Here is a 24,107-nt window from a genome sequence, read left to right on the forward strand (position 1 = left end):
TCATATCATGCCTTTCTACAATTTATTTTCTTTTCTTAAATCGCCTTTACTTTATCATCATTTTCAGAATACCACTTTTTACATTTTTTATTTTGTTTTCATATTTTGTTTATTTTTGCATTCAAATTTCTACTTTACATTTTTTCTTTGATACTTTGCTTAGTTCTTTTTTGCAGTCTTCCGATTTGTATCTCATTCTAGTCTGAACCGATTACAACTACTTTCTTTTGATTAATTACGTCACTCATAACCTTTTTGTCGGCACTCTTACAAGATGAATATGATTTATGTTTATTACTATCTACGTATTTACAATAACTTAAATATCTATCTAGTCTCTATATTATTGATTAGTTTGTTCTCTGGTATTTATATTGTGTATATCACAGTTGCAGGGAAAATAGGTAACGTTTTTGTGAATTTAAGAGTGGTAAAAGTTTGAGATGCGCTGGGGTGACGGACGCGAGTTTGTCGTGTGTGGGTGTGGGCGCTCGGTCCAAACCAGTCGGTGCCGCTACCTGTGCGACCGAAATTCCAGGTACCCGCTGATGCTTCGGGACGCGCCTTCCAAAAATAATTATTGATAATATTTTTGTGACTATCTCGTTCGTCCCGAGTTCTGTTCTTGTTCTTGTTCTTGTTCGTCCTGAGGACGCACTTGATACGATATAGTATCAAGACAAGCGCTGCAAATGCGCTTAATAGAAAGCTTAGTTTAATATTGCTTTTATTTATTTATTATATTAGCCGTATAATTAGTTCTTATAATTTTACAGCTAATAATTAAAATTTTAAAAATGTCTTATTCGATGTATTCGATAAAATAAATTGAAAGTAACATACCTAAAAGATATCAGACACTCTCTAGTAAGCAAAATGCTTGATTTTTCACTTTGTTTGAAGTCTTGAATTTCTTTTTAATTAAATAAATAATTTAAATAAGATATATTTACAACTTTAATAAATAAAAACTTTAAACAATAATTGCATTCATAAATTTTGTATATAAATCACTGAATTGCTGTTTTTTCGACAAATATCATTAAGATTTAGTGATACGTGAATCTATTACCTACATTAAAGAAGATATATAGATGTAGAAGATGCTAGAAGACGGTTTTACTCACAGAGTTGACGCAGTTACAAAAGCGTCCATCACCACTATGCACGGCTCCATAAAACTTTATAAAAATAGACAAGCTCAGTGAAGAATGGTAGCAAAGTCTTACATGGCCGAAATCCTCAGTCAGGAGAAAACGAGTAAAAAGAACATATAAACTTTAACTTTATCGTTACCATGAATTTATAAAATACTCTGGATTCTCGAAACCCAAACAACGGAAATATACATACGAAAATAATACATTATTGTAGTGGGAAAAATCTTGACATTAAAAGGTAACAAAAAAAAATGAAATCGTCTGACTACCAAATTGATTTAGATTGAACTTTATCATAACAATTAAGCATTCTTATTTTAAATTACTATATTTTTTAATATTTCAAGGAATAAAAACGATGCAGTATGTCTGCACATCCCGAAACATTCGTCGAGGGTCAACACCCAGCGTCGCCTGCGGGATGAAAGCCAACAAATAACCAGAGCTCACGGCGAAGCGATTACTTAATCACAAATTAAATATAACTTCCAAAATGATCGCATTTAACTGAATAGCTACCACACACCCGACATTTTGACCGAACTTGTCTTGTGCACCTCAAAGTAACCTTCGTGACGTTACCACAGTTTGAAAATTGGTTCGTGTATTTGAAAGAGGACAATTTGCTAGAAACTTTATTCCAAATAAGAATAATTGTTATCTTTAACGGTGAAACCTGCTTTAATTTTACCAACTTTTACCATCTATAACATGACTCTAAGTTTGGTAGAACAGGATCCAAATGCTAGACCTAAGAGAACTTAGCAATTTTATACGTATATCTTAAAATCGGCAGACTGAGTCTACTGTTGCCACGTGTGATATATTATCCAACGCTTAAGTTTGGCCTACCGAGCGCTGCAAGTTGCAAACGAGAAAAAATCCTCACTAAACTCTTTGTCTCGGATGTCAAAGACATCATCAGAAACATTATCTGTAAACTGTTCTGTTCGCTAGTCTCCATCATCGAAGGGGAAGATTACAACGGAAATTTCTTATTCCATTATGTAAATCCTTGAAACATTTATGATTGAAATCAAGTCGTCAATCCAAATGACGATTCAAATATGGCCAATAATAATGAATCAATTAAACCCTTTGTCTGTGACTAGTGTGTGTTTCCCGAGATGACTTACGAATCCAAGATGTGGTCGCAGAAGGTAAGCCTGATAAGAAGACTCAAGGTCAATAAGAGAACAATGGAGATGGCTATGCTCGGAGTAACGTTACGATTACGACGTAAGGAGATCTGCAGGAGAAACAAGAGTTCTTCTGTAGTGGTAGAGGGCAGAGCCCACTGTTTTAACAACCTAAAGTAAACAGTGGCGACTACTAGTATAAACGCGGCTGGTGGGGGCCCCCTCCACCCCCCCGTTAGAACTACGATGCGGTCAGAGACCAGTCATTGTGGCGACCTTTGACGGAGACTTGTACCTTGGAGTGAGCGTCTACCGGGTGAAAATAAAGAAAGTTGAACCTTATTAATATTAAGGATGGAGATATTCGAACACAGACCTCCCACCATACAAAATGAATTATAGGTCTGCCAAATAGGATGCTGCAGAACTAGGTAAATATATGCCTTCCCATGTGATATTTTTATCCACCGTTAAAGAGCTGCAGTGGTGGAATGACTTTAAAGGCATTATCTTCCAGTCAACCCATTCTACCTCTGGGTGTTATGTAATTAAGTAGGGTTTAGCAAGAATATATCCGAATGAAGAATATATTATAATCTTCTTTGTCATTCCTCAGGTTCTAGTTACTTTTCAAAAATGTATTACCTTGTATATATATTAACATGGACATAATTTTAACCCCTATTAGGTCGTCTAACCTTGCATGTTGACTAATAACATGAAATCATCGATCAAATAGTACAACCTCTTATTAATTTTCCAGCGCAATTCGGGTTGCATTACACAAGTGTCATTTAACTTAAAAGTATATAATTACTGGCACGATGCTAAATATTACAAATATGTTTGTCGTACGCCTATTATGCTGTTTGTATGACAATGTCGAATTACATCATCCGTCGAATTAACAGCGCTTATAAATATTTCACACTGGCCGCAATTAAGCTTATGTCATCGTTTACTTAGATGATTTAAAAAAAGAACTGTCAAAGACATATCTTTTTTTTTCAACGGAATTATTAATACTATATGGCCATGAAATAACGTTGATGATAACTATTTGTTTATCATTTAACCTTCATTAAACGACGCAATCATTGTTTTTTTTGTTCCTAAATCAAGAGCGTTTTAATCTCTTTGTCTTTATTTCATTGATTATGTAAATAAAAACGGCAATATCAGACATCAGTAAACATTTATTTAATCTACATACGAACTTAAACTATATTCGTAAAAAAAAAACAAACAAGATTAACAAAATGGCAACATATTTCCTTACTTGAGTGTCCAAGTCGAGTTATATTGCTATAAAAAAAAAACTTTACGTGAAAAACTGGTAACCTTGCATATTTTATGTCAAAATACAAATCTTAATATATAACAAAATAAACATTAACATTTATTTTTTTCACTTAAAACTATTGAACCTAATGTTTACTTATGTAATACATATAAAGAGCGTTTTATTTTAGGTGAAGAAGCTTTAAATGGGGGACTTTTAGATCATTTGTCAGCAAAAAAGCGTTAAAACTTTTACAACTTTTTCCAATCAGCAATAATCTAGTAATCGCTCTGAAATATGTAACATTGTTTCATTTTTTTCTACTGGAATGCTACAGGTCTATAGCTTCTGTCAGTACAGTCTCCCTGTCGACAGATTGTAAATAATGATTTTAATCTGTGGTGATCCGAATTTTAAAAATTATTTTTCTTTCTATGTTATCATTAAATTATTAATTATTTCTAAAACTATTAATTATTACGTTAGGTATACCATACATAAATTGAAGGCTTTATATTCACTGCTTTAAAGCTTTCTCACCTCAATGATTCTGTTTATATAAGCACTATGTTATATAAATTGCTTATAAGAAAACAAAATAGTTGTATATCAATGCTATGAAACTATAGTCATTTTGACTTTTAACCTAGCCTTGCGCATTAAAGCTGTCATTCATAATGAAATATAATAGTTTGAGCATCTTATATAGTACATTTATATTTCATGTACATTAATTTTTTTTTATTTCAGAGAAGTTAAAAGTAATAAGTTAGAAAAGGGCCAATATTTAGCCACATCCGCACATGCAGTGGTAGTCGTGCAACAAAGTGCACCGCCTGCCAGCCCGCTGATAAATGCGTATGCGGCAAACAATGCGAATCACACAACTGCCACCGCGAAATCACTCAACACGTGTTTCAACCATCAACGGGGCATCTTCAGGAGTTATGTTACACCGATTAGTGCCAAACACAGAGTCTAAAAGTAATAAATTTTCAAGCAGTAAAAGCCAAAATTAACAAAGACTAGAACGGATTGTTCTAAAGTGATCATAAAGCCTGAAAATTATTTTTAAAATACTGTATAAAGTATATTTAGGAAAGTGACCACAAAAAAACTTTACTAAGTTCGTTGTGGGGTCCTCTTTAATAAGTGCGCGTTTGGAATCTTCCTATATAGTCCAGCAAGTAGTAGATATATATAGGTAGGTCTTTCCTTACTAAAGACCGCCTAGTGAAATAGTAGTAGCTTTTAAATATACTTCTAAGTATAAATCGTAAGCGAATATTGAAATTTGGGAGCTTATTTATCACTTAAAGTCCATTCTAGTCTTGTGTTGAATAACAGCTTAAAACAATAGTCGTAGTCACTTGAGCCAAACTTAACATACAAAAATTCTTAAATAATAAATATATAAATCACAGTCTAAAATCCTCGTTAAAGAGACGTAATTACGAAGATTTCTTTTCACTTTTAAGTGGAAGCGTTTCGTCGGTGTACTCCACTTTACTTAAGAGAACAGGTTCCTCACCGTTCGCCTTATTTTTGTCTTTGTTTAAATGAAGCTCTCTTTTCTTCAGCTCTTCTGCCACGCGATTAAACAACTCCCTGCAATAAAATATGGACAATGGTAGCGATAGAAAAATTAAAATACATCGGTCTCTCTTCTCAGAAATAGAACGTATGGAGACATATACCAGGGATGGTTCATCTTCTTGATAATTAGAGCCATTGTTCGAAATTTGAAATTTTTCGCGAGCCACAATTTAAAGCACGCAAACGAATATTTTTCTACATAAAGTATATTTATTTAAACTATATGATAAAAGTACAAATTATGTGTACAAAAGTTAAAAAATAGTCGTTCAAAGAGCCGCATTTGTCTCGCGAACCTCAGCTTGACCACCCCTGGTGTATATGTTACTAGAAGACCGAATACCGTAGACATTTAGATGTTCTCTTAGTGGAGACTTAAGTTTTATTGAAGAGAGATATATATAATCTAAAAAATCCTCCGATAAATACTGGTTTCCTGACAATCTTTTATGTAACTGTCAAATAATGCGACAGCATGTAGAATATTATTGAGCAGTGTTAGCCTAGTATCTCATATAAATTACTATACCGTTTTCACGGTGTCTGTATTCGCGGCATATTTATAGAACATATGCCCCGAATATAAGAGCTTTTTCTTGATAGTAATTTGTGAGTATGAGTTTTTTTTATACTGGACAACTGCTATCTGTCATTAAAGTCTAAAGTGCTAAAGATGCGCGCCTGAACCTTCAAACCTCGGCTCTGGTAATGTTAATATTTTCAGGATCCATGTATGTATATCTATGTGAAAAAGAAACTGTGGTACTTCTAGATGTTTACATGAAATAAAAAAAAAACTAAACTTACGCGAAAAGAGATGTCTTCATGTTTTTAGCGAGGTAGTACAGAAACAGCCAGTCCGCGTACTGACAGCCGTTGACCACTTGGATGATGTTGTGTGGATCGAACTTTCCAGAAGACACTTGCCGGAACACCATGTGGTTGAACTTTAACGAGCGGCGGTACAGGAAGAAGGACATGACGCGCCAAATTACAGCTAAAACATTCACACAACTATAACGATTATGTACTATTTTAATTTTTTCTTTTTGGGCTTCTCATTGATCCTCTATCATGGGTGAACAAGGACTTTTACATTGTAATTTTTCACATAAATTTAATTATTTTCAATACTTATGTTTCGTCCTTCTCAATGTCTTTCGTTCTTTACTCTAATTTCCTTTACAATATCTCTCATTTCATCTAGACTTTCCTTTCATACATCGCCTTACTTTCTTCACCTTCCCTTCAGTTTTACATTTTTACGTTTATTATTATTTAATTTAATCATTCTTTATTGTTATTTCCTTACTGTCTATACTGCACTTAATTTACATTTCTAATATCACAGCTATTTTATCTTTCTTGTTGATTATTTTCATAATTTTTGTTCTTTTTTATTTAAGAAAAGGACTAATATATACCAAACACAGAGACTAATCGGTGTAACATTACTCCTGAGGATGCCCCATGGAGTGGTGAAACACGTGTTGAGTGATTTAACGGTGGTGGTTGTGTAATTCGCATTGTTTGCCATGCATAACTCACTTTTAATATTATACAAATATGAACTAAATCTATGAGACAGTGGCATCTTTCTACATTACTATTTTTTTATGCTCATCTATTTAATTCTCTCTTGTTCCGGTTTCTTTGTATTTACCTTAAAGCGTTACATCTCTTTTTCCTTCAGAATAGATAACGTAATACAGATCCGATCATCATCTTCTTTTCTTTTTTATAATACTATCTATATGTTAGTTCATAGGTTGTGGAACTCGACTCACAACTCTTGTAACGATAAACAGAAACGTTTTAATGGAACCAACATATCTTTTGTTACTTCCACTAATTTGGATTCCACCATCATCGCTGTGTTTTGGACAGCGGGAACTAATTGACTATGATAATTTTCTTAGAAATCGTAAAACCGTAATTCTTATGAAAGGATAAGAAAGACTATTTCGCAACACAAGGGTCTAATTAAACAAACACTTACCCAATAGTGAGACAATAAACAAGAAAAGGAACCAGAACCACAGTATTGTGTAAATCTTCTCATGGATGATATTGAGCGCCATCACGCAGAGGGCGTCGTGCTGTTGTATGGAACCACTCGGACCGTATTTATGAAATAGACATTTCGTAACCTGCAATGTATTATAAAGAATAAACAAAATTTTAAGGTAGCTGATAACAAATAGTCCGCAGAAGAACCAAGGTCACCATAGCTTAAAGAATTGCTTGTCTGAAATGGCAATACGCTTATTGAGTACATCGCTCGTGCAAACGACAGCCATTGGACAAAAGGTTCCTGAGTAACGATCACAAGCCAGTAGGCGCAGCATAGGTAGATCGCCCACTTAGTGGACAGACGGCACAATCAATCGGAAGTCGCAAGATGAGGGCAGCGCGGTACCGATCTTTGTTTGTTTTAGTGACCAAGCAATGTAGTTTAACCGACAGCAGACTAATGGGTTACGGCCAGTAAGTTCCTTGTCTTGATGATATGCCATGGAACAGTAATCAACGGGCACCTGCTAGTTCTGTAGGTAATCCAGTGGGCCTTGCAAAGGTTCGAATGGCCACTAACACCTTGTCCTTTCCCAGAGAGCACAGTATCTTGTGTTAAGCCAAAGGATTCCTTATCCCCCCAAAATCAAAATAAGGTCACTTCTCTTATTAGCTTTTACAGTTTTGTCTAATTGTAGATGTCCGAGTGGAAAGCGCGATTATATTTAACCTTTTTACATTAGCCAGGGTCGAAATATTCCTTGGGAATATTACGTAAGATATTTCGTAGGAGTCCACTAAGACCTTAGGTCACTTGCTAGCAGATACTCTAATGAGTGACAGAGCGCATGCCGCACTTCATTTCGTTTAGTCGGTTATTATTAACGGAATAATTCTAAACCTAACATTACCAACATTACGCTGTAAAAGTCTGAAGTCTTCGTCTTCTATTTGGCAATATTGTAATTCCGAAATGCACTAAATATTTCTATTGTTTCTGAAGATGTTAATGCTGTTAGCCCTAATGGTTTTACAGCTTCATCGGTATTGAGTTCACGTAGCGGAAGGGTCCGTGAACTAGGCTAAACGTTTAAGTGTTTGTGAATATGAGATTGAACTGATACTTGCCTTTGGAAATATCGTTTCCAGAGGATCGGCGATTTGATTCCAGTCGTTATAAGCCAAAACATTGGAGCCCAGGCTAATGAACTGTCCGTTGAGGAAGATGTTGATTATCCATATTTGGAACATGAGATGCAACAAGTTGGTCAACTCCAGCGCCACGAGCCACGTCGACCATGTTCGACTTATGTGCAGCCTGTGTAAATATTACTTTGGTTTAATATTTCGCACATTTTGACAACATTATCGATATTTATATTACATAGTGATTTGTTATAAGTATAAAAGCTTTAAAGGCGTTCATTTGCTCAATGAATGTATTGTACACTCTATCCGAATAGTAATGTTTTTAGAAATAATAAGCAACTAAATAAAAAGAGTTTTCAAAATTCGGATTAATACATATTAAAATTAATTATTGTTTACTATCTGTCCCTGTAGAAATTATACTGCCAGAAATTATTGGCTTTTCGCATTTCAATAAAAAAAATAATGCAACATATTTCAGAGCGATCACTGATTGATCATTGATTTACTTTTTCTGTCCTCTTAATAATTTCAAATTTCCAGAATTCTTTTTTTTTAAATTCTGAAATATCATGTTACGTGCAGACAAATGATTTTATTTCTCGTTAATCTATCTGTCCTTATCGGTTCACCGATTTTAAAATTTTGATAAAATTGTTAATAATCGATATAAATATAACTTACCTTAACAATATGTCTTTTCTGATCATTTCAATTTGTTTTTCAACGGTACCCTTGGATGGGATGGTTGTGGAACCCACCTTCATGTCCTCGGCTTGCAGCGCCAGACCTGCCATCTGTAGCCCATCGATTAAAGCTTTGATTCTTCCTCCTTTGGAAACAACGTACATGTTGTTATTAGTTAGATTACATAATCGAAGTTAGATAATAAGTTATTGATACCCTTATTCTCTGACGAGTGACAGCCCAAGAGGTCCAAAGAGGAGCCATTTTTATTTATTTCAAATGGCCCTCAATATTGACGGCCTCTTGCTCTTCCCTGTAATGCCATTTCCCATAAATATGATAATTTATTGGACAAAGCATTACAATCGATTTATAATATATACAGTACCCAGCAATAAATATTGCACAACGACCTTTGGAAAGAGATAATCAGCTAACTTCCCTTGATCTTAACTATATCGTCATCACATCCGTGACAACGATTTTATTTCGCTTTGTCGATAATGCTTACAAAAACGGAATGGAATAATTTGCGAGTGTGCATCAAAACAAGTGTTACGTAAGTGCCTTCTGAGTTTATTTATTTTTATTTATGCATTTAAGAAATTATTTATCTCTGTTACTGGGTAGCGATGGAACTAAAACTAAAACAAACTGTAAAGTTGACCGCTAAAACTGTGAACTTAATTTCATTTTGTCACATTTAAATATTTTTTAATGACGGGTTACAATTTATTATACAATACAAGTACATAGTATATAATGATAATGTCGGTTTTTTTCTAATATTGAAACAAGACCTGGCACCTATCTTAGATACCAAAATAAACTATAAATACTACGTATGTATTATAATACTAACGTACTACAATTCTAGTTGTTACTGTTTCAATTATTAGTATTAAATTCTTTATTGAATAAATATAATAAACAACAAATTTCTCGTCTGTGGTAGAATTAGATAGATCGCTCGTGTATAGCCTATATATGCACTATTTTTACTATTACATTTATTTATACTAGGTAGAACAATTAAAAGGTCGCGGAAAGTTTCTAGATGCGGGTCTATGACTTGAAATGGGTGTTTATCGGCTTACATAATGATAATGGTGACAAATAGAATTAATAGGGAAATTTAAAAAAAAAAGAATGCCGAAAGAGCAATTTGATAGAAAATTTAAACAAACGCTTCTTCCCTATAAATTTTCTTCATGTTTCGTTATTATTTTTATGACAATGAATTAATATTATTAAAACTTATAAAACAGTAGCACATCCCAGCAAACCACAGTTTTATGTGATTCGATTTTTATCATTACAACACGTAATTTTAAAGATATACATAGTAACGTGTTAACGGTATTAAATTAAAATAAATGTTTAGTACCTTCTTTCTTCTTCCAAATGTAATGCGGCATGTAGAAGCATATTGACTGAAGGAAGAGAATGAATGGCACCCACTGGTAGTAGGTGTGATGGAGAGTCCGATCGTTCTCCATGATGGGGCCCACGCCTGGATGCGGTAGAAACCCGTGCTCCAGCAAGCTCTCGTTGTAATGTCGCACCTGTTAAAAACAATTGAAACATTTCTTACACCTTCTTTTTACTTCTACAGTCTCTATTAATACTTGCCTTCTTTCTTCTTTTTCATGGATTTTAGAGTTGGATAAAATGGATTATGTACTAAAATTCTGAACTATTAATAATGTTAAGAACATACACCAATACCTCGCTTTGCGACGTGGTTACGTTCCAAAATATGAGGTAAACTGAACTACGCAAAGTGAATTAAGATCTTCTATAGCAAACCATGTAAAGATCGAAGATAATTTTCAGGTATACGAAAATACTCCTTTTTCAAAAGAAATTGACTAAGTAAACATTAAAAAAACAAAAATCATGATAAACCAGAAACTGTTTATACAACTATTAATTTTTTACTGAATAGTATTACTGTCATGCTCCTCTTTTATCCATCTCAATATCATCTATGCATTTTTCTTTTTTTCCCTTCATAATATCTTATATTCCTCTTCTTACCTTTCCTTTTCTACATCGGCCTATGTCTTGCAGTGTGACTTATGGGATACACATGCAAAATAACAGAAGTAAAGATGTCAAAGCTCCCAGATGGCGAATTATAATTCCTAAACGAAATAATGATGTCTATGTCTAATTTCTACGTTCACAAATCTTCTTTATTCAATGCCTTTTTCTCCTATGTCAATGACAAGAGCTCCCCGAAGTTGCCGCCAATTTTTCGGAAGCTCTCTTCAAAATATTCATAATCCTATACGCAGAAGATTAACACTGACTTCGGAGATTTAACTTACGATGGTAAAGGTCGCCATGAAGAAACAGTAAGTTTGGATGACGTGGTCCGGAACGCCCTGATCGGAGATGCACTTGATGTGCTCGCCGAAGTACTCTCTCGCGCACACGAGGATGACGAATGCCAGAAGAAGGGTCACCGTCACTTTGTAGTGCAGTCTGAACACCAAATTGTCTATGTTTGGCTTGGAGTAGTTGAGCCGCATACGCGGCGTCAACGTGCTGAGAGTGGCCGCTAACATCTTTCCTACCTTTCTCTATTGCACGGAACTGGAATCAAAAGATTTTATCTTAGGTACGAAAAAGATATTGACATAATATTTGAAACTTTAGAAATCCTCTTCTTATTCTTTTTAGCTGATGGACGCACGATGCAAAACATAGCCCCCTCTATATTCTCATCCAGAGACTTGCCACGACCTTATTTTTGTAGTTGGTCTACCTAGCAGGGAGCCATTTCATGTTCGCCACCCGAGAGTCTTTAGGCCCTAACGGCCATCGGTTGCACGAGCAATATATTCCATCCACTGCCACTTCAGACGAAACTACCAATTCTTCGAGCTATGTCGATGATAAATAATAGAAATTCTCTATTCTAATGCATAGTTGATGCGAAATTAATATGTTAGACTTGTACCAAGTAAAATACTTTTGCCAACGCAGCTGAGAGCTGATAAATCTTCCTCTTGTCTTCCCATAAAAGGCACACAATATTTAATGGCTCATCATATTTTCTATACTTTTTATATAACGGCAAAGCATGTGAATGAAGCGAGCACCTATAAGGACAAGTGTCTTTCAGCCCTCTACACCTAATTTAGTCTGAATCTTAGCATTGAAGTTGATTGCATCCTTCTGCACCCCTTTTTAGTCTAATCTCCGAGTAAGACAGCAGTGTATTGCAATATATATTACACAGTGTCATTCCTAAATATGCTTTCCACGTGGACTCATTGAGATTACTTGGTGCAGCCATTTCTTATTAGCCTTTCGGTTGGACTAAAATAACTTTTTTTTGGATTTTAGGGAAAATTGTCTGTATGTTCAACGTACCTTGTTCTTTAGGGAAAGCCAGAGTTATTTGAAATTACTACCAAATAAAAACTCCACGGTGGTTGTCCTTTGGGAAGGTATGAAGGACCAAGGTTACTCCGCTAGGACTTACTTTGGAGAACTCGACTTGCAAAATATATATCCTATCGCGGATATATGTATATATTGTCTGTTTCATTCACTCACCCCAACGAATTTTTTAATATTTTCTTAAAGTCATATACATACTTTTTAAACGCGATTAATTACATTTTTATCACTGACAATCTTACAATTATAAAAATAAATAATCATTTTCTTATAATAAAATATTTAAAGAACAAATAATTTCCTTTGTTTAATCGTTTTCCACTTACTTTTGCCCACAGATAACGGATACAGAACACTGCGAATTAAAAAAAAAACTCTGTACTACGTGCGTGCCACCTGCGCCACCGAATGAATATGTCACCGGCTATCACGGCGTGATATGATAAGATAGCGATCGTGATAGACAGACGAATGGCACATCGGCAATTTCGTGGGCGTTCTCTTAGACAATACGCTCGGAGACAATGACTCCAGTAATTCTTACCATGTTGTTACGAAGTGTTCGTTTCCGCGTAAAGTTTCACTGTGAGCTGGCGGGTACAGACCTCTATTTGCCAGAAAGTTTCCAATTCCCTGCGTACTTTGTACCGTCCTAAAAACTTTCTTCCTTCTATAACTAAGGCCTTGCTTGTGAAATCACTTATTCTCCCTATAAATGACTATGGCGATGTGCGCTATTTTGATCTGAATGTAGATCTCAACAAACTAGACCGCCTATTAAATAACTGCATTCGATTTATTTTCAATCTCCGCAAATTCGAGCGTTTATCTTCCTACCGTTCTCCGCTAAAATGGCTGCCTATTTTCGTCGTTCTTTATGTGCACTAAGTACACTTTTTCTTTAATATTTTCTCCCATTTCACCTGCCTACTTAACATCTCAATTCCAGTTCGTTGATGGAACACCCGAAAAAAACACTTCGCTCCTAAACAATCGTCTAGTTAGACCCCCTCCCCCTCCCCCCTATAGTAGCGACTTAACTCACTCCCCTTTCGCTATACAATCTATTCTTCTCTGGACTCCCCCTCGATATCAGGAAGATCAAGAATCACTGCGCATTTAAAGCGAAGGTTTCAAAACTATTGCTTGACAAGCTGACGGAATCATCACAATTATTGGATTTTATTATGAATTATATATATATATATATATATATATATATATATATATAATGGTATATTCATTCATATATTCAACGCTTCGTACAGACTGCTTATTACTCTATGGTATTTCGTTTATAAATTTAATTAGTCGTAACATTTGTACTTTTCTTACTTCATTATATAATATTTAAATAATTTATATAAATATTGTTAAGTGCATATTGTTAAATAAACAAGTACACAATTTTAAAAAATAAATACTAATAACTGTGAAAAATATTATATGATAAGCGAATTATAGCACTTGTACAATTGCAAGCATAATTACATACCTATTCACCATGTAACTTTTATCAAGAAAGTATTTTTGAGGTTCATTTATTTGTGACAGCGACTGTACTTATAACGTAACTGTAAACAGAAACGCGCATGTGTGCAATACGTTCCTGTGATTGCATTTATAAAAGGTAAAATGTGTTTTTATAATCTGTGGAACGAATAGCCGCGTCAGATTACGCTAATCACACTTTAAATGACGCAACTACGCTTATTAGAATTTTATAATAATAATGGTTTATTTAGTTTGCTGCGAGATCGAATCTGTAATGAGGAGATCCATAGAAGACCAAGATCGTGGACGCAGCATTAAGAAACGTTCGTCTGAAATGTCAGGTGGAGGGAGACTTCGCTCATCTAGCACACGGTCGTTTGGTTCGAAAAGTTCGCGAGGGGTGACCAGACGCAGCATAGTTCCCCACTAGGTGGACCACCATTAACTCTATAGGAGTCGCTGGATGTGACCACGCAAGACCGATCATCTTAGCGATCTTTGAGGAATGCATAATACCTTGCAGTGGGCGTCTATCGGAGGATATGATGAAGATGGTAATGTTTTATTTGATACCTACATACGTAGTGTCACTTATGTAATGATCACTATGTTACCACTGTAGAGACTAAAGCTCTTCTCTCAGATATTCATGTCACTCTTTTGGATTTTATCTCCTTAATCTTTTACTCTTAGAAACTTCGGAGCAGCTGTGTAAAGATGGACTTTTGACACTTCCCACTTACGAAGATACACATATTCAATATATAGCTACTTCCGCCATGCAGCAGTAGTCGTGCAATAAAGTGCACCGCCCGCCAGCCCGCTGATAAATGCGCATGCGGCAAACAATGCGAATTACACAACTACCACCGTTAAATCGCTCAACACGTGTTTCACCCCTCCACGGGGCATCCTCAGGAGTAATATTACAGCGATTGGTGCCTCTAACACTCTGTGATAGGCGGAAGTAGCTATATATTGGTCCTTTTCTTACACATATTCAAGGTTGAATTTGGCGCGTCTATTGTAAAAGAGAGTGTCCTCTGGTCAACCTTTAGATATTGCATGTCACTTGTCAACTGGATTTTATCTTTTTTGTATTCTTTTAAAAGCAGCTGTATAAACGTCATCTTCTGCCATTTCTCTCTTACTAAGACGCATAGATTTAAGGGTGAATTCATTAAAGGTTTGATTTGATAAATCAATTATAATGTAGAACATACCACAGGTCCTGTTGTAAATCTATGAAGAGGCCTGTTCCCAGCAGTGGACATTCTATGGCTGAATTTATGATCGAAGGTATATATGCCAAGCAACAGATGGATAAAGGCTTACGATGATACATCGAAAAAAGATGGATATCAGGCAACCTTATCATCTAACGAATATTTAACATTCGTTATCAATTATAACTGCTAACGCATTTAGCGATTAGCATTAGTTAACATTTGTTATATCGTTGCGTAGATTATTAATCGTGTCATCTCACAGATTAAATATGTTTTATTCGCGCTGTCAGTTGGCTCTATCAAATGTCACGTAACATTATCTGTGATCGGAATAGGTGCAGTCATTAACGGAATAAAATGTCAAATTTTAATGTAGCCTTGCCATTGTTCCAATTTCAAAATAGAATTATGAAAATTTGAAATTATTAATGCAATAAGTTCTTGAAAATCGATATAAAAAGTCTATTGAGACTCGATATGGATTAGTTAAAAATATATGTCGCATTCGTTATTTTATCCATATTTAAAACGAAAAAAGGTTAAATATCTTTATGCCTCTGTAATGCAAATATTAGAAAAACAATTCATTTTCATTTTTTTCTGTTTACAGTCATTTTTGTAGCAAAAATGTAGTGACAATAAAGATAGTTTCGATGGGAAAGAGGTCAATAGATTTAATATAGCATAGTCGTCATCTTAAGAACTGACTCAAGCGTGGCTGAGCTGTTAACATACTTACGAATACTTTATTTAGGTTATCAAACGTTATCAAAGCCTGTTATCGTCAAACAAATAGAACTCCATAGCTCCGAGCTGGTGGATATAAAAGTTAATTGCATTTGTAAATCAATCAAACAAATATTATACACGAAAAGTGAGCCATTTGTTTAATATTTAAAGAATGACATATCTTCAAATTATATTTAGATTATTTCTGTCCTAATCCAGTAAAATAGTAATATTTAGTCAGAGCCGAGGTTCCCCGCGGAGCCATCGAGCTTCGCTAGGTCGCGAGATCTTAGGTGAGGCGTGCTCTACACCTTGCCACTTCATACCTGCGAAATCTGCAAAAGCCCTTTGGGCAGCGGACGAGTCTATTTAAAAAATTTTACTTTACTTTGATTTGATCAAACGAGACAATGTTCTGCCACGTGGTCTTTACTCTTCAACCTTGTCAATTACGTCCAGTTTTGTCAGATTTAATGTTTTACTATGGGCAAAGTGGCGTTGCACTTCCACCCACAACCCTTGACCGATGACAATATTAAGCTTGTCAGATAACACTTGATACGGGACGCTATGATGGCATCTATTTAGCAATGGATGTTTTACGCCTTAAATATAGAGCAACCGTTGGAATAAAAATATACTGTCTGGATCACCTACTTTTTTACAGTCGTGGTTTTAGACTGCCTGTATTTCTTAATGGAATTTCCAATCTAGTGTAGTGTAGATTTAGTCAAACGCAATCGCTTCTCTCCCAGGGTGTCGTTTTGTTAAAAGAATTCTCGAAATTTCCTACATCTTTTAGCATGACTTGACGTAATTACTCAGGAATAGGCAACTGAACAGTTACCTCATATTCAGAAGAGCTGTCCATAGAAGAGACACAGTTATTTTGCCCAATGCTGTTTATACATGTATAAAAATAAATAAATTAATGCAAAAATTATACAACGCCTTCTATTACGCTGATATTAGACCTAACGATCGAAAAGGTACCGGTCAGGAAATTAAAAAACTTACTCGTCTAAAATACCGTAATCGTTGAAAACGAAGTTCTTTAACTAATGCAGTGATGATGTACGGATCTGAGACGCGATCACTTACAACGGACTTCATAAGACGATCACCCGGTGAACAAAGAGAGCTATGCTCGCAGTTACGCTGCGAGATCGAATGAGAAATAAGCAGATCCAAGGAGGAACCAAGATGCTGTCATTTAGCTCAAAGAATTGCTCGTTGAAGTGGCAAAGGGCGGGGCACATTGTACTTGCAGCCGATGGCCTTTGGAGCCGAAAGGTTCCTGAACACGAGCCGGTACACACGGCATGGGGAAACCCTCCACTAGGTGGATCGACTACATAGTTGAGGTACCTGGAAGTCGCTGAATGCAGGCAGCGCTGTACTGATCAAAGTGGCGACCTTTGAGGAAGACTTAAAACTTGCAGTGAACGTCCATCTGCTGAAAAGAAAAGGACTTAACTATAAATAAATACATTTAAAAAACTTTTAAGTTAAACGGTTTTTTGATACCCATATTGTGGTGGTTGTGGAAAAATATGTACCTAGTCCGCCATATTGGAACGGCGTCCATCTTGAATTTTAAATTTTGACATAATCATCGTGTTTTACTAGTGTAGCCCTTTCATTTGATATCCATATTAAGGGGGTTAAGTGAAAATTCCAAATTCGCCATTTTGTATCGGCGGCCATCTTAGATTTATAATGTTATTGATTTTATTATATTGTATTGTCGTCTAAATTAAATGTGTGTACCAAATTTCAGATTAATCTGACAACGGGAAGGTGTTTAAATTTCAATTTCTTATTATGACCCAAATTAATTCCGTACGGGTCGAACTAAATAAAACCGTTTAACAGAAGTTCACTTTGGAGTAACCACCATATGTTATTTGTTTACTTAGCGATACGCTCTAAGAACATAATTCAGTCGATAACGTGGACACTTGATACTATTGTCAAGTTCTTTATTCTTTATTGTAAACACAAGAAACTGATACTACTGTTATACAATATTTAATTGATGCATTAAAGTTGCCGTTCGATTTACGTAAACCATTGAGTGCGTTTAAAAATTAACTGCTATCTTATTTTCAAATGACACATTCACCTTAATATTGTACATAAATAAACAGAACTGTATTTTTTGAAAGTGGAACAATTGTGTTTAAAATTTGCTTGTCGCAAAAAGCAGAGTTCCCCAAACTTTTTTGTGTCGTAGACCCCTTGCCATGTTTTTCCGTGTTGGGTAGACCCCCTACTTACCTGATATTGATTTCCTGTAAATTTCTAACTGTAGTGAAGTTTAGTGTTAAAAACTTAAAGTAAAAACACATGTTAATTTATACATATATTAATTGAATTTAAATTAAAACTACTCAAAATAAAATTTTGTATCTGTTATGTAAAATATACGTAACATTAAATAAACAAATTTTTTATTTCATATGTACTTTTATAAATAATGTAAATGTTTTGATATTATAAGATAGTATGATGTAAGTAAATAGGTACTATCAGTGTATGTATTGAGGTCCACTATCATGGACCCCCAAATTTTTTTCCGCTAACGTAGACCCCTTGCAGGTTATCGATATAGACCACTTTGGGAATCACTGGCCTAAAGTAATCACGTGAATACACAACACCCATAATTCAAACCGTGTCAACTAAATTACACATTAGGTTTATAAATAAAACTTAAATGTAAACTTACTTTTGAGACGTACATTGATCTACATTTACGACTGGTGTTGTCACAATTATTTTTAGCGAAAATTCTCTTTATCAGCGACTTAAGCCGTCGATAAAGACGCTTCCAGTTACAATTATGAACGTTTTCATCGTCACGCGTGTTTGTGATGTTTCATTCAATTGTTTGTGATCGCCGGCTCATTGTGAGTCACGGTAATTCCTTCAGATGACACAAAACATAATGAAAACATAATAAACATTTACAAAGTATTACATTCACAAATAGAATTCGCTTGTTATAATTGTATATTTATCTTTATTTCAGGAAATAATTTCCTTTCGACACAATCATTAAATACAATTATACCTAATATGGAAAAATAAACAAAAACTTTACCCAAAAATCTAAATTCAAAACAATAAAACACACTTAAAACCAGTGTCTGTCAACCTTCTTTGTACCATACTCTACTTGAAATTCTTACACCTCCCTATGTAACATATATAATTTTTTTATCAAAACTACTTTTGTATAGTCCTCATTAATAATCAAATTTCCTCCCTGTTGGGCATGGACCCAACGTTGGGAAACACTGTTTCAAACCTAAATTTTATATAAAAACCTGAATCATTTTATCATTCATTCATTTTCATAATTATTTATGTTTAGTGATTATAGGCAATTTACCCGCCTGGTGTTAAGCGATAAAGAGGTCTACAATGGTACATGCTTGCCGAGAAGAAACTTATTCACTCTTGTACTTGAAGAATCCCAAGTTATAGTTACCTGGCAAGTTTGGATGTACGAGCTATAAAAATAGTAACAAAACGCTTGTTACGAGTTGAAGGAATTTCTAATGTGTATGGATGTAGTGAATCCGTGTATCTTAATGCCCGATAGAAGAAATTCATACATAAGACCTCCACAGTAGACATAATGTACTATAAAATATACTATTGGCTTTATAAGCAAATTCTGTTATTAAACGATGTGTGAACTTGTGTCGTAGTTGACGAGTATCAAAGAAAAGTTATTTTTTTTTAAAAACTATCTGTTTTTATTAATATCTAAAATAAAAAATTCTCGTGTCACGGTGTTCGAACTTGAACTCCTCCGAAACTGCTAGACAGATTTTTACCAAATTTTACATGCGTATTCAGTATGTCTGAGAATCGGCTACTATCTATTTTCCATACCCCTAAGTGATAAGGGTGGTCCACCCCTAAATTTTATTTTTAATTTTTTAGACAATTTTTTTTTGTTTTTATTTTATTATGATACAGCATACAAAAATACACACAAACCTAAATTTTCACCCCTCTACGATCAACCCTTATCTAACATTTGTTAATTAAAAACTTTAATTTTTTTTGCAAAACAACGTTTGCGGGATCAGCTAGTTTTTATCTAAAATTAAATCAAATTACGGAATATAATGTAGTTAAAAAGCTTTTGCTAAGAGAGTTCTATTTAGCCTTCTACGTGCACCGTAACAGCTACAGTGAAACTAATTAATTAACTATTTTTTTTAAAGTTGTAATGGTTCCATTCAGTTCATTCCATCCTTAAGGTATACTCTGAAGCCTTCCCTGTGAGAGCGAACTTCTTATAGCTACTAGGCCCGCGTGGTAAATTCCCGACCATCCACGCTGCATCCCTCTCTGCTAAGGATGACCGTGACCATCATGAAAAAGTATGAGGCGTACTATGTTATGCCATCTAGAGCTACAGTGGTATCGAGAGAGGTTCAGACCTAATAGAACCAACGCATGGGGTTCCAGTCTCGTGTTCATACCTTTCCAGTGACAAAAAAAGTTTTTCTAATTTATCACCGCCTGACAATAGCAACCAGATTTTATCATTCCAACCCTATATGTACATGTAGTGGAAAGGTGAGTTGATAATACCATCAATTGAAATTTAATTATTTTGAAAGAAGATACTCAAAAATATTTTCTAAAAAGAGACTTGAATTCCAACTATACTCGTAAGAACATTACAGCATATAATTGTGCCCAAACTTCACCGTTACATAACCCTCGGGCACTGGTGGGTAACGTCCTTATAAATCAGCTTAAATAAAGAATTTGGCCAATGGGTCGTTCAATAAAAACGTGCTCGTATATTTACTTCACTCACACTAACATATAACCAATACTATTGTACTAACTCGCTGCAGACTAGATTCGTTAAATTTATTTCAAAAGTTTTTTAATTCATTAAGTTACATAATAAACTTATTTTATACTTCAAATCTTCTATGTTGCAAATTAAATTGATTTTATAAATATTTCTTTTTAAACACTTAACCATGATTATATATTTAACACTAATTTCATTTGTAATTTAGATGTAAAAGATATAAACGGTGATAAATCTCCAAGCATTAAATTCACCCTTGATCGTAAACAAACTATTCTATTTTCCTTGAAGTCCCTAAAGAAAGTCATATTGAGGGAAAATTCTATTTGCTCTCAATATGGCTTCCAACTTAAGAGAGGTTATGTCACTAAGTTAAAACTCGAAAAGAATAACAAAAATTCCCTATTGTATTAATAAAATTTAAAATCTATAAACTCGAACATATTTAAATGAGATCGTAACGAGTTACAGTGTTAGCGACACGCACACACAGACGATCGTGTGTTTGTGTGCGCGTCTAGTCTGGAGCCAGTAGAACTGCATTCCTGTTTGGACTCCGCGCCGAGATGGCTATAAGTAAAATTTTTTGACTTGACTTTTTTAAAATTAAGAATAGATAATAATTTTCGTTTAACGTCATCCATTCATTATTGCGCAACTAAAATTATCAGTAAAACACGTTAATTGATCAAATTTATTAGATTATTAGCTCAATTACTCCCGGAAAAGACGGAGAAATGTAATATCTGCCCTATCACGAGGTTATCAAGAAACCACCACTTAAATACTCAAGACGACGAAACCTTTTTATTGTGTTACTGCAAAGAATCGAAAATTTTAAAACTCTGCCATTACCTCTTAATCTTTTAAAAATATTTGATTATATGTCTTCATACAAATGTTAAAAAAATAAAGAACAAGTTTGTAATATATAGAAAACTTTTTGATTTATCTTAGGCTAATCCTAGGCAGATTTTTATTGTCACTAGTAAAAGATATGTCAATGAATAAATAAAAGCTTTAAATTTCAACCGTACACATCGTTACACATACAACATAAACAATTCTAATAAGCGATGCAAAAGTAATGTAGATATATAGAAAATTATATATTTACATATCTACATCATAAATGTCAAAGCGCAATGACATTGGGCGCCATTTGTAAAAATTAAGGCACGTTCGTAAAATACAGACATTCGTACGAGTCTATATGTATAGCGAATTTTTACTATAACAACATTTTATGTACACCAAAAATACAAATTTGTAAGAAAAAGTTAACCATGATTACAATTAAAATTATTATTTAAAGAATACGTTTTATTTTATTTTAATGTTACATATGAGCTATCGAGGGATATAATTTCTAAGTCTAGAATTTTAAGCCAAGTTTATTACTTATATCAAGTTAGTATAAATGCTTGCAATTAGCTACAAATTAGGACATAACCTGTCTCCCTGGAGAAGGGAACGGTTTGTAAACCAATACGCTAATACCTAGTGTAGTTATGTAAATATGACATGCTACGGTTTTTGTTATATTTTCTTTCTCCGTTTTTTTTTTTAATTTCTAGTGTAAAAATTCCCTTATATAGGTTAGAAAAAGTAAAGAAAGAATAATAACGAATAAAAACAAAAAATATCACTAATTTACAGTTATCCTGAACGTTCTGTCTACATTACAATAAATTTAAATATCCGTTACTACCTTTAGATAGGCCTGTCGTTTCTCAGACTTGTAAGGTAGAAAAATCATTAAGTTAGCATTAAATTTATTTACATAAAAATTATTATATTTTTTACTTTGAAATAAATCACATTATGAAATCATCGGCACTATAAAGTCTTCATCAAAAATAACTACATTTTTTTCGACCGGTCTGTTACTGCTGCCCAAGTGGCATTTGTAGACGCCACGAATTTGAGGTGGCAGGGAGCAGAGGGCGCCTACAGTCTAGGCTAGAACTGTTTTAAAGTAGCGAAGTTGAGGGAGACTCTCGGCAAAGGCAGCTACATAATACAACCTTATTTTACCGAATTGAGCAATTGCATCAAATAAGTTTTATAAATAAATTTTGTAATGATATATGACGAATATTATTAATGTGTTTTATTGTAAATTGAATAATATAAATACTTTTTTTCTAAACAGAACTAATTAAAAATATTATGGCAACGTACAAGAGTTGGGATCGTTTAGATATTTGCGGAGATTTTCGTGTACAGTCAACATGACGCAAGTTTTTGTTTACATATATGATATTTTAATTTATTATATCACACTAAAAGTCTGAATTGACCTACTCCTGGTCTATAACTTCCACTCTATAGCCCACTGCTTTCCTGGTACCACAGCTGGGATACGTCTCTTCATCCCATACGCGGCTTCTCCAGGTCTTTCGACGCCATGGGCCACTTGCTTGAGATGCAGTTTCCTACCTGGGGTCATCCGTAAAATTCTTCGTTTCGGATGTGACCTTAAATAATTACCAAGGATACCAACTTAGAAGCACATTTAAAAAGTAATACGTTAACAAGAATTAATGACTAAATAGAATTGCTTGCAGGGCATGAATCTAGCGAAGGCTTGGACGACCGTGATCCCGATACACACCGGCAGTACTCATTGAACGTGTCTATAATGTCAAGGTTTAAACGTTCGTATATATTATATATGTAACTAGCTGTGCCCTACAACGTTCGTTACGGGTGGAATTTAACAATAAAGAATACCCATTTTTTTTTCGTTTTTATTTTAATTCTTTTGTCAACCATGACTCGAAACGTCATCACTCGTACGCCGTTTTCGTTTCAATTTAAATCAGCATAAACTGTCACGGCAATGTATGAAATTCATTGGAATGACAGTAGCGCTATTTGTCAAAAATTGGTTGTACCAACTTAGAAATCTCCGTGGACTCATGCACAATGATTGTTAAATATCATGACATGATCAAATGTATAGTTTACGTTTCTATAAAGGACATACAAACACTCATTTATATATATATATATATATATATATATATATATATATATATATATAAGATTATTGCATTAGCAAATACTGTTACAATGTCTGTTTATCCGTATATTATACAAGAAATTGAGCATTTTCTGTATCATCTTAGAACCCATTCTAAAAATAAGTGATTCACGCAAAGATATCATTATTGTTAGATATTTTTAACTTATTCGTTTGTCGCTTCTCAAAACCTTTCAGCCCCCACAGCCGTTGATTGCACGAGTAATAAAGCGCCTATACTTATTTTTGTTTATAAATTTATAAATATAAAAGTGTGTTACTATCTGTGACATCTTACATACCAACAGTGGGAACAAATAGTCTAAATAAAAATT

The 24,107-nt window shown here is 34.3% G+C and overlaps 1 protein-coding gene across 1 annotated transcript; it reads right to left on the reverse strand.

Moving 5' to 3' along the window:
• Positions 1-4,946: 4,946 nt before the first annotated feature.
• Inx7 (innexin 7) lies at positions 4,947-12,839 on the reverse strand. Its single transcript, XM_068772773.1, has 8 exons — positions 12,767-12,839; positions 11,360-11,627; positions 10,414-10,591; positions 9,024-9,171; positions 8,319-8,508; positions 7,177-7,327; positions 5,985-6,174; positions 4,947-5,189 (listed from the first exon to the last, which is right to left on the reverse strand). Exons 2-8 carry the CDS (start codon positions 11,597-11,599, stop codon positions 5,033-5,035), a joined length of 1,254 nt encoding a protein of 417 aa, XP_068628874.1. The 5' UTR covers positions 11,600-11,627; positions 12,767-12,839; the 3' UTR covers positions 4,947-5,032.
• Between the last annotated feature and the right edge of the window lie 11,268 nt (positions 12,840-24,107).

This window comes from Battus philenor, unplaced genomic scaffold, assembly GCF_028537555.1.
Source record: "Battus philenor isolate CCGP_79_NKW_IND1 unplaced genomic scaffold, ilBatPhil1.0.hap1 SCAF_5, whole genome shotgun sequence".
In the NCBI taxonomy this organism is placed as follows: Eukaryota; Metazoa; Arthropoda; class Insecta; order Lepidoptera; family Papilionidae; genus Battus; species Battus philenor.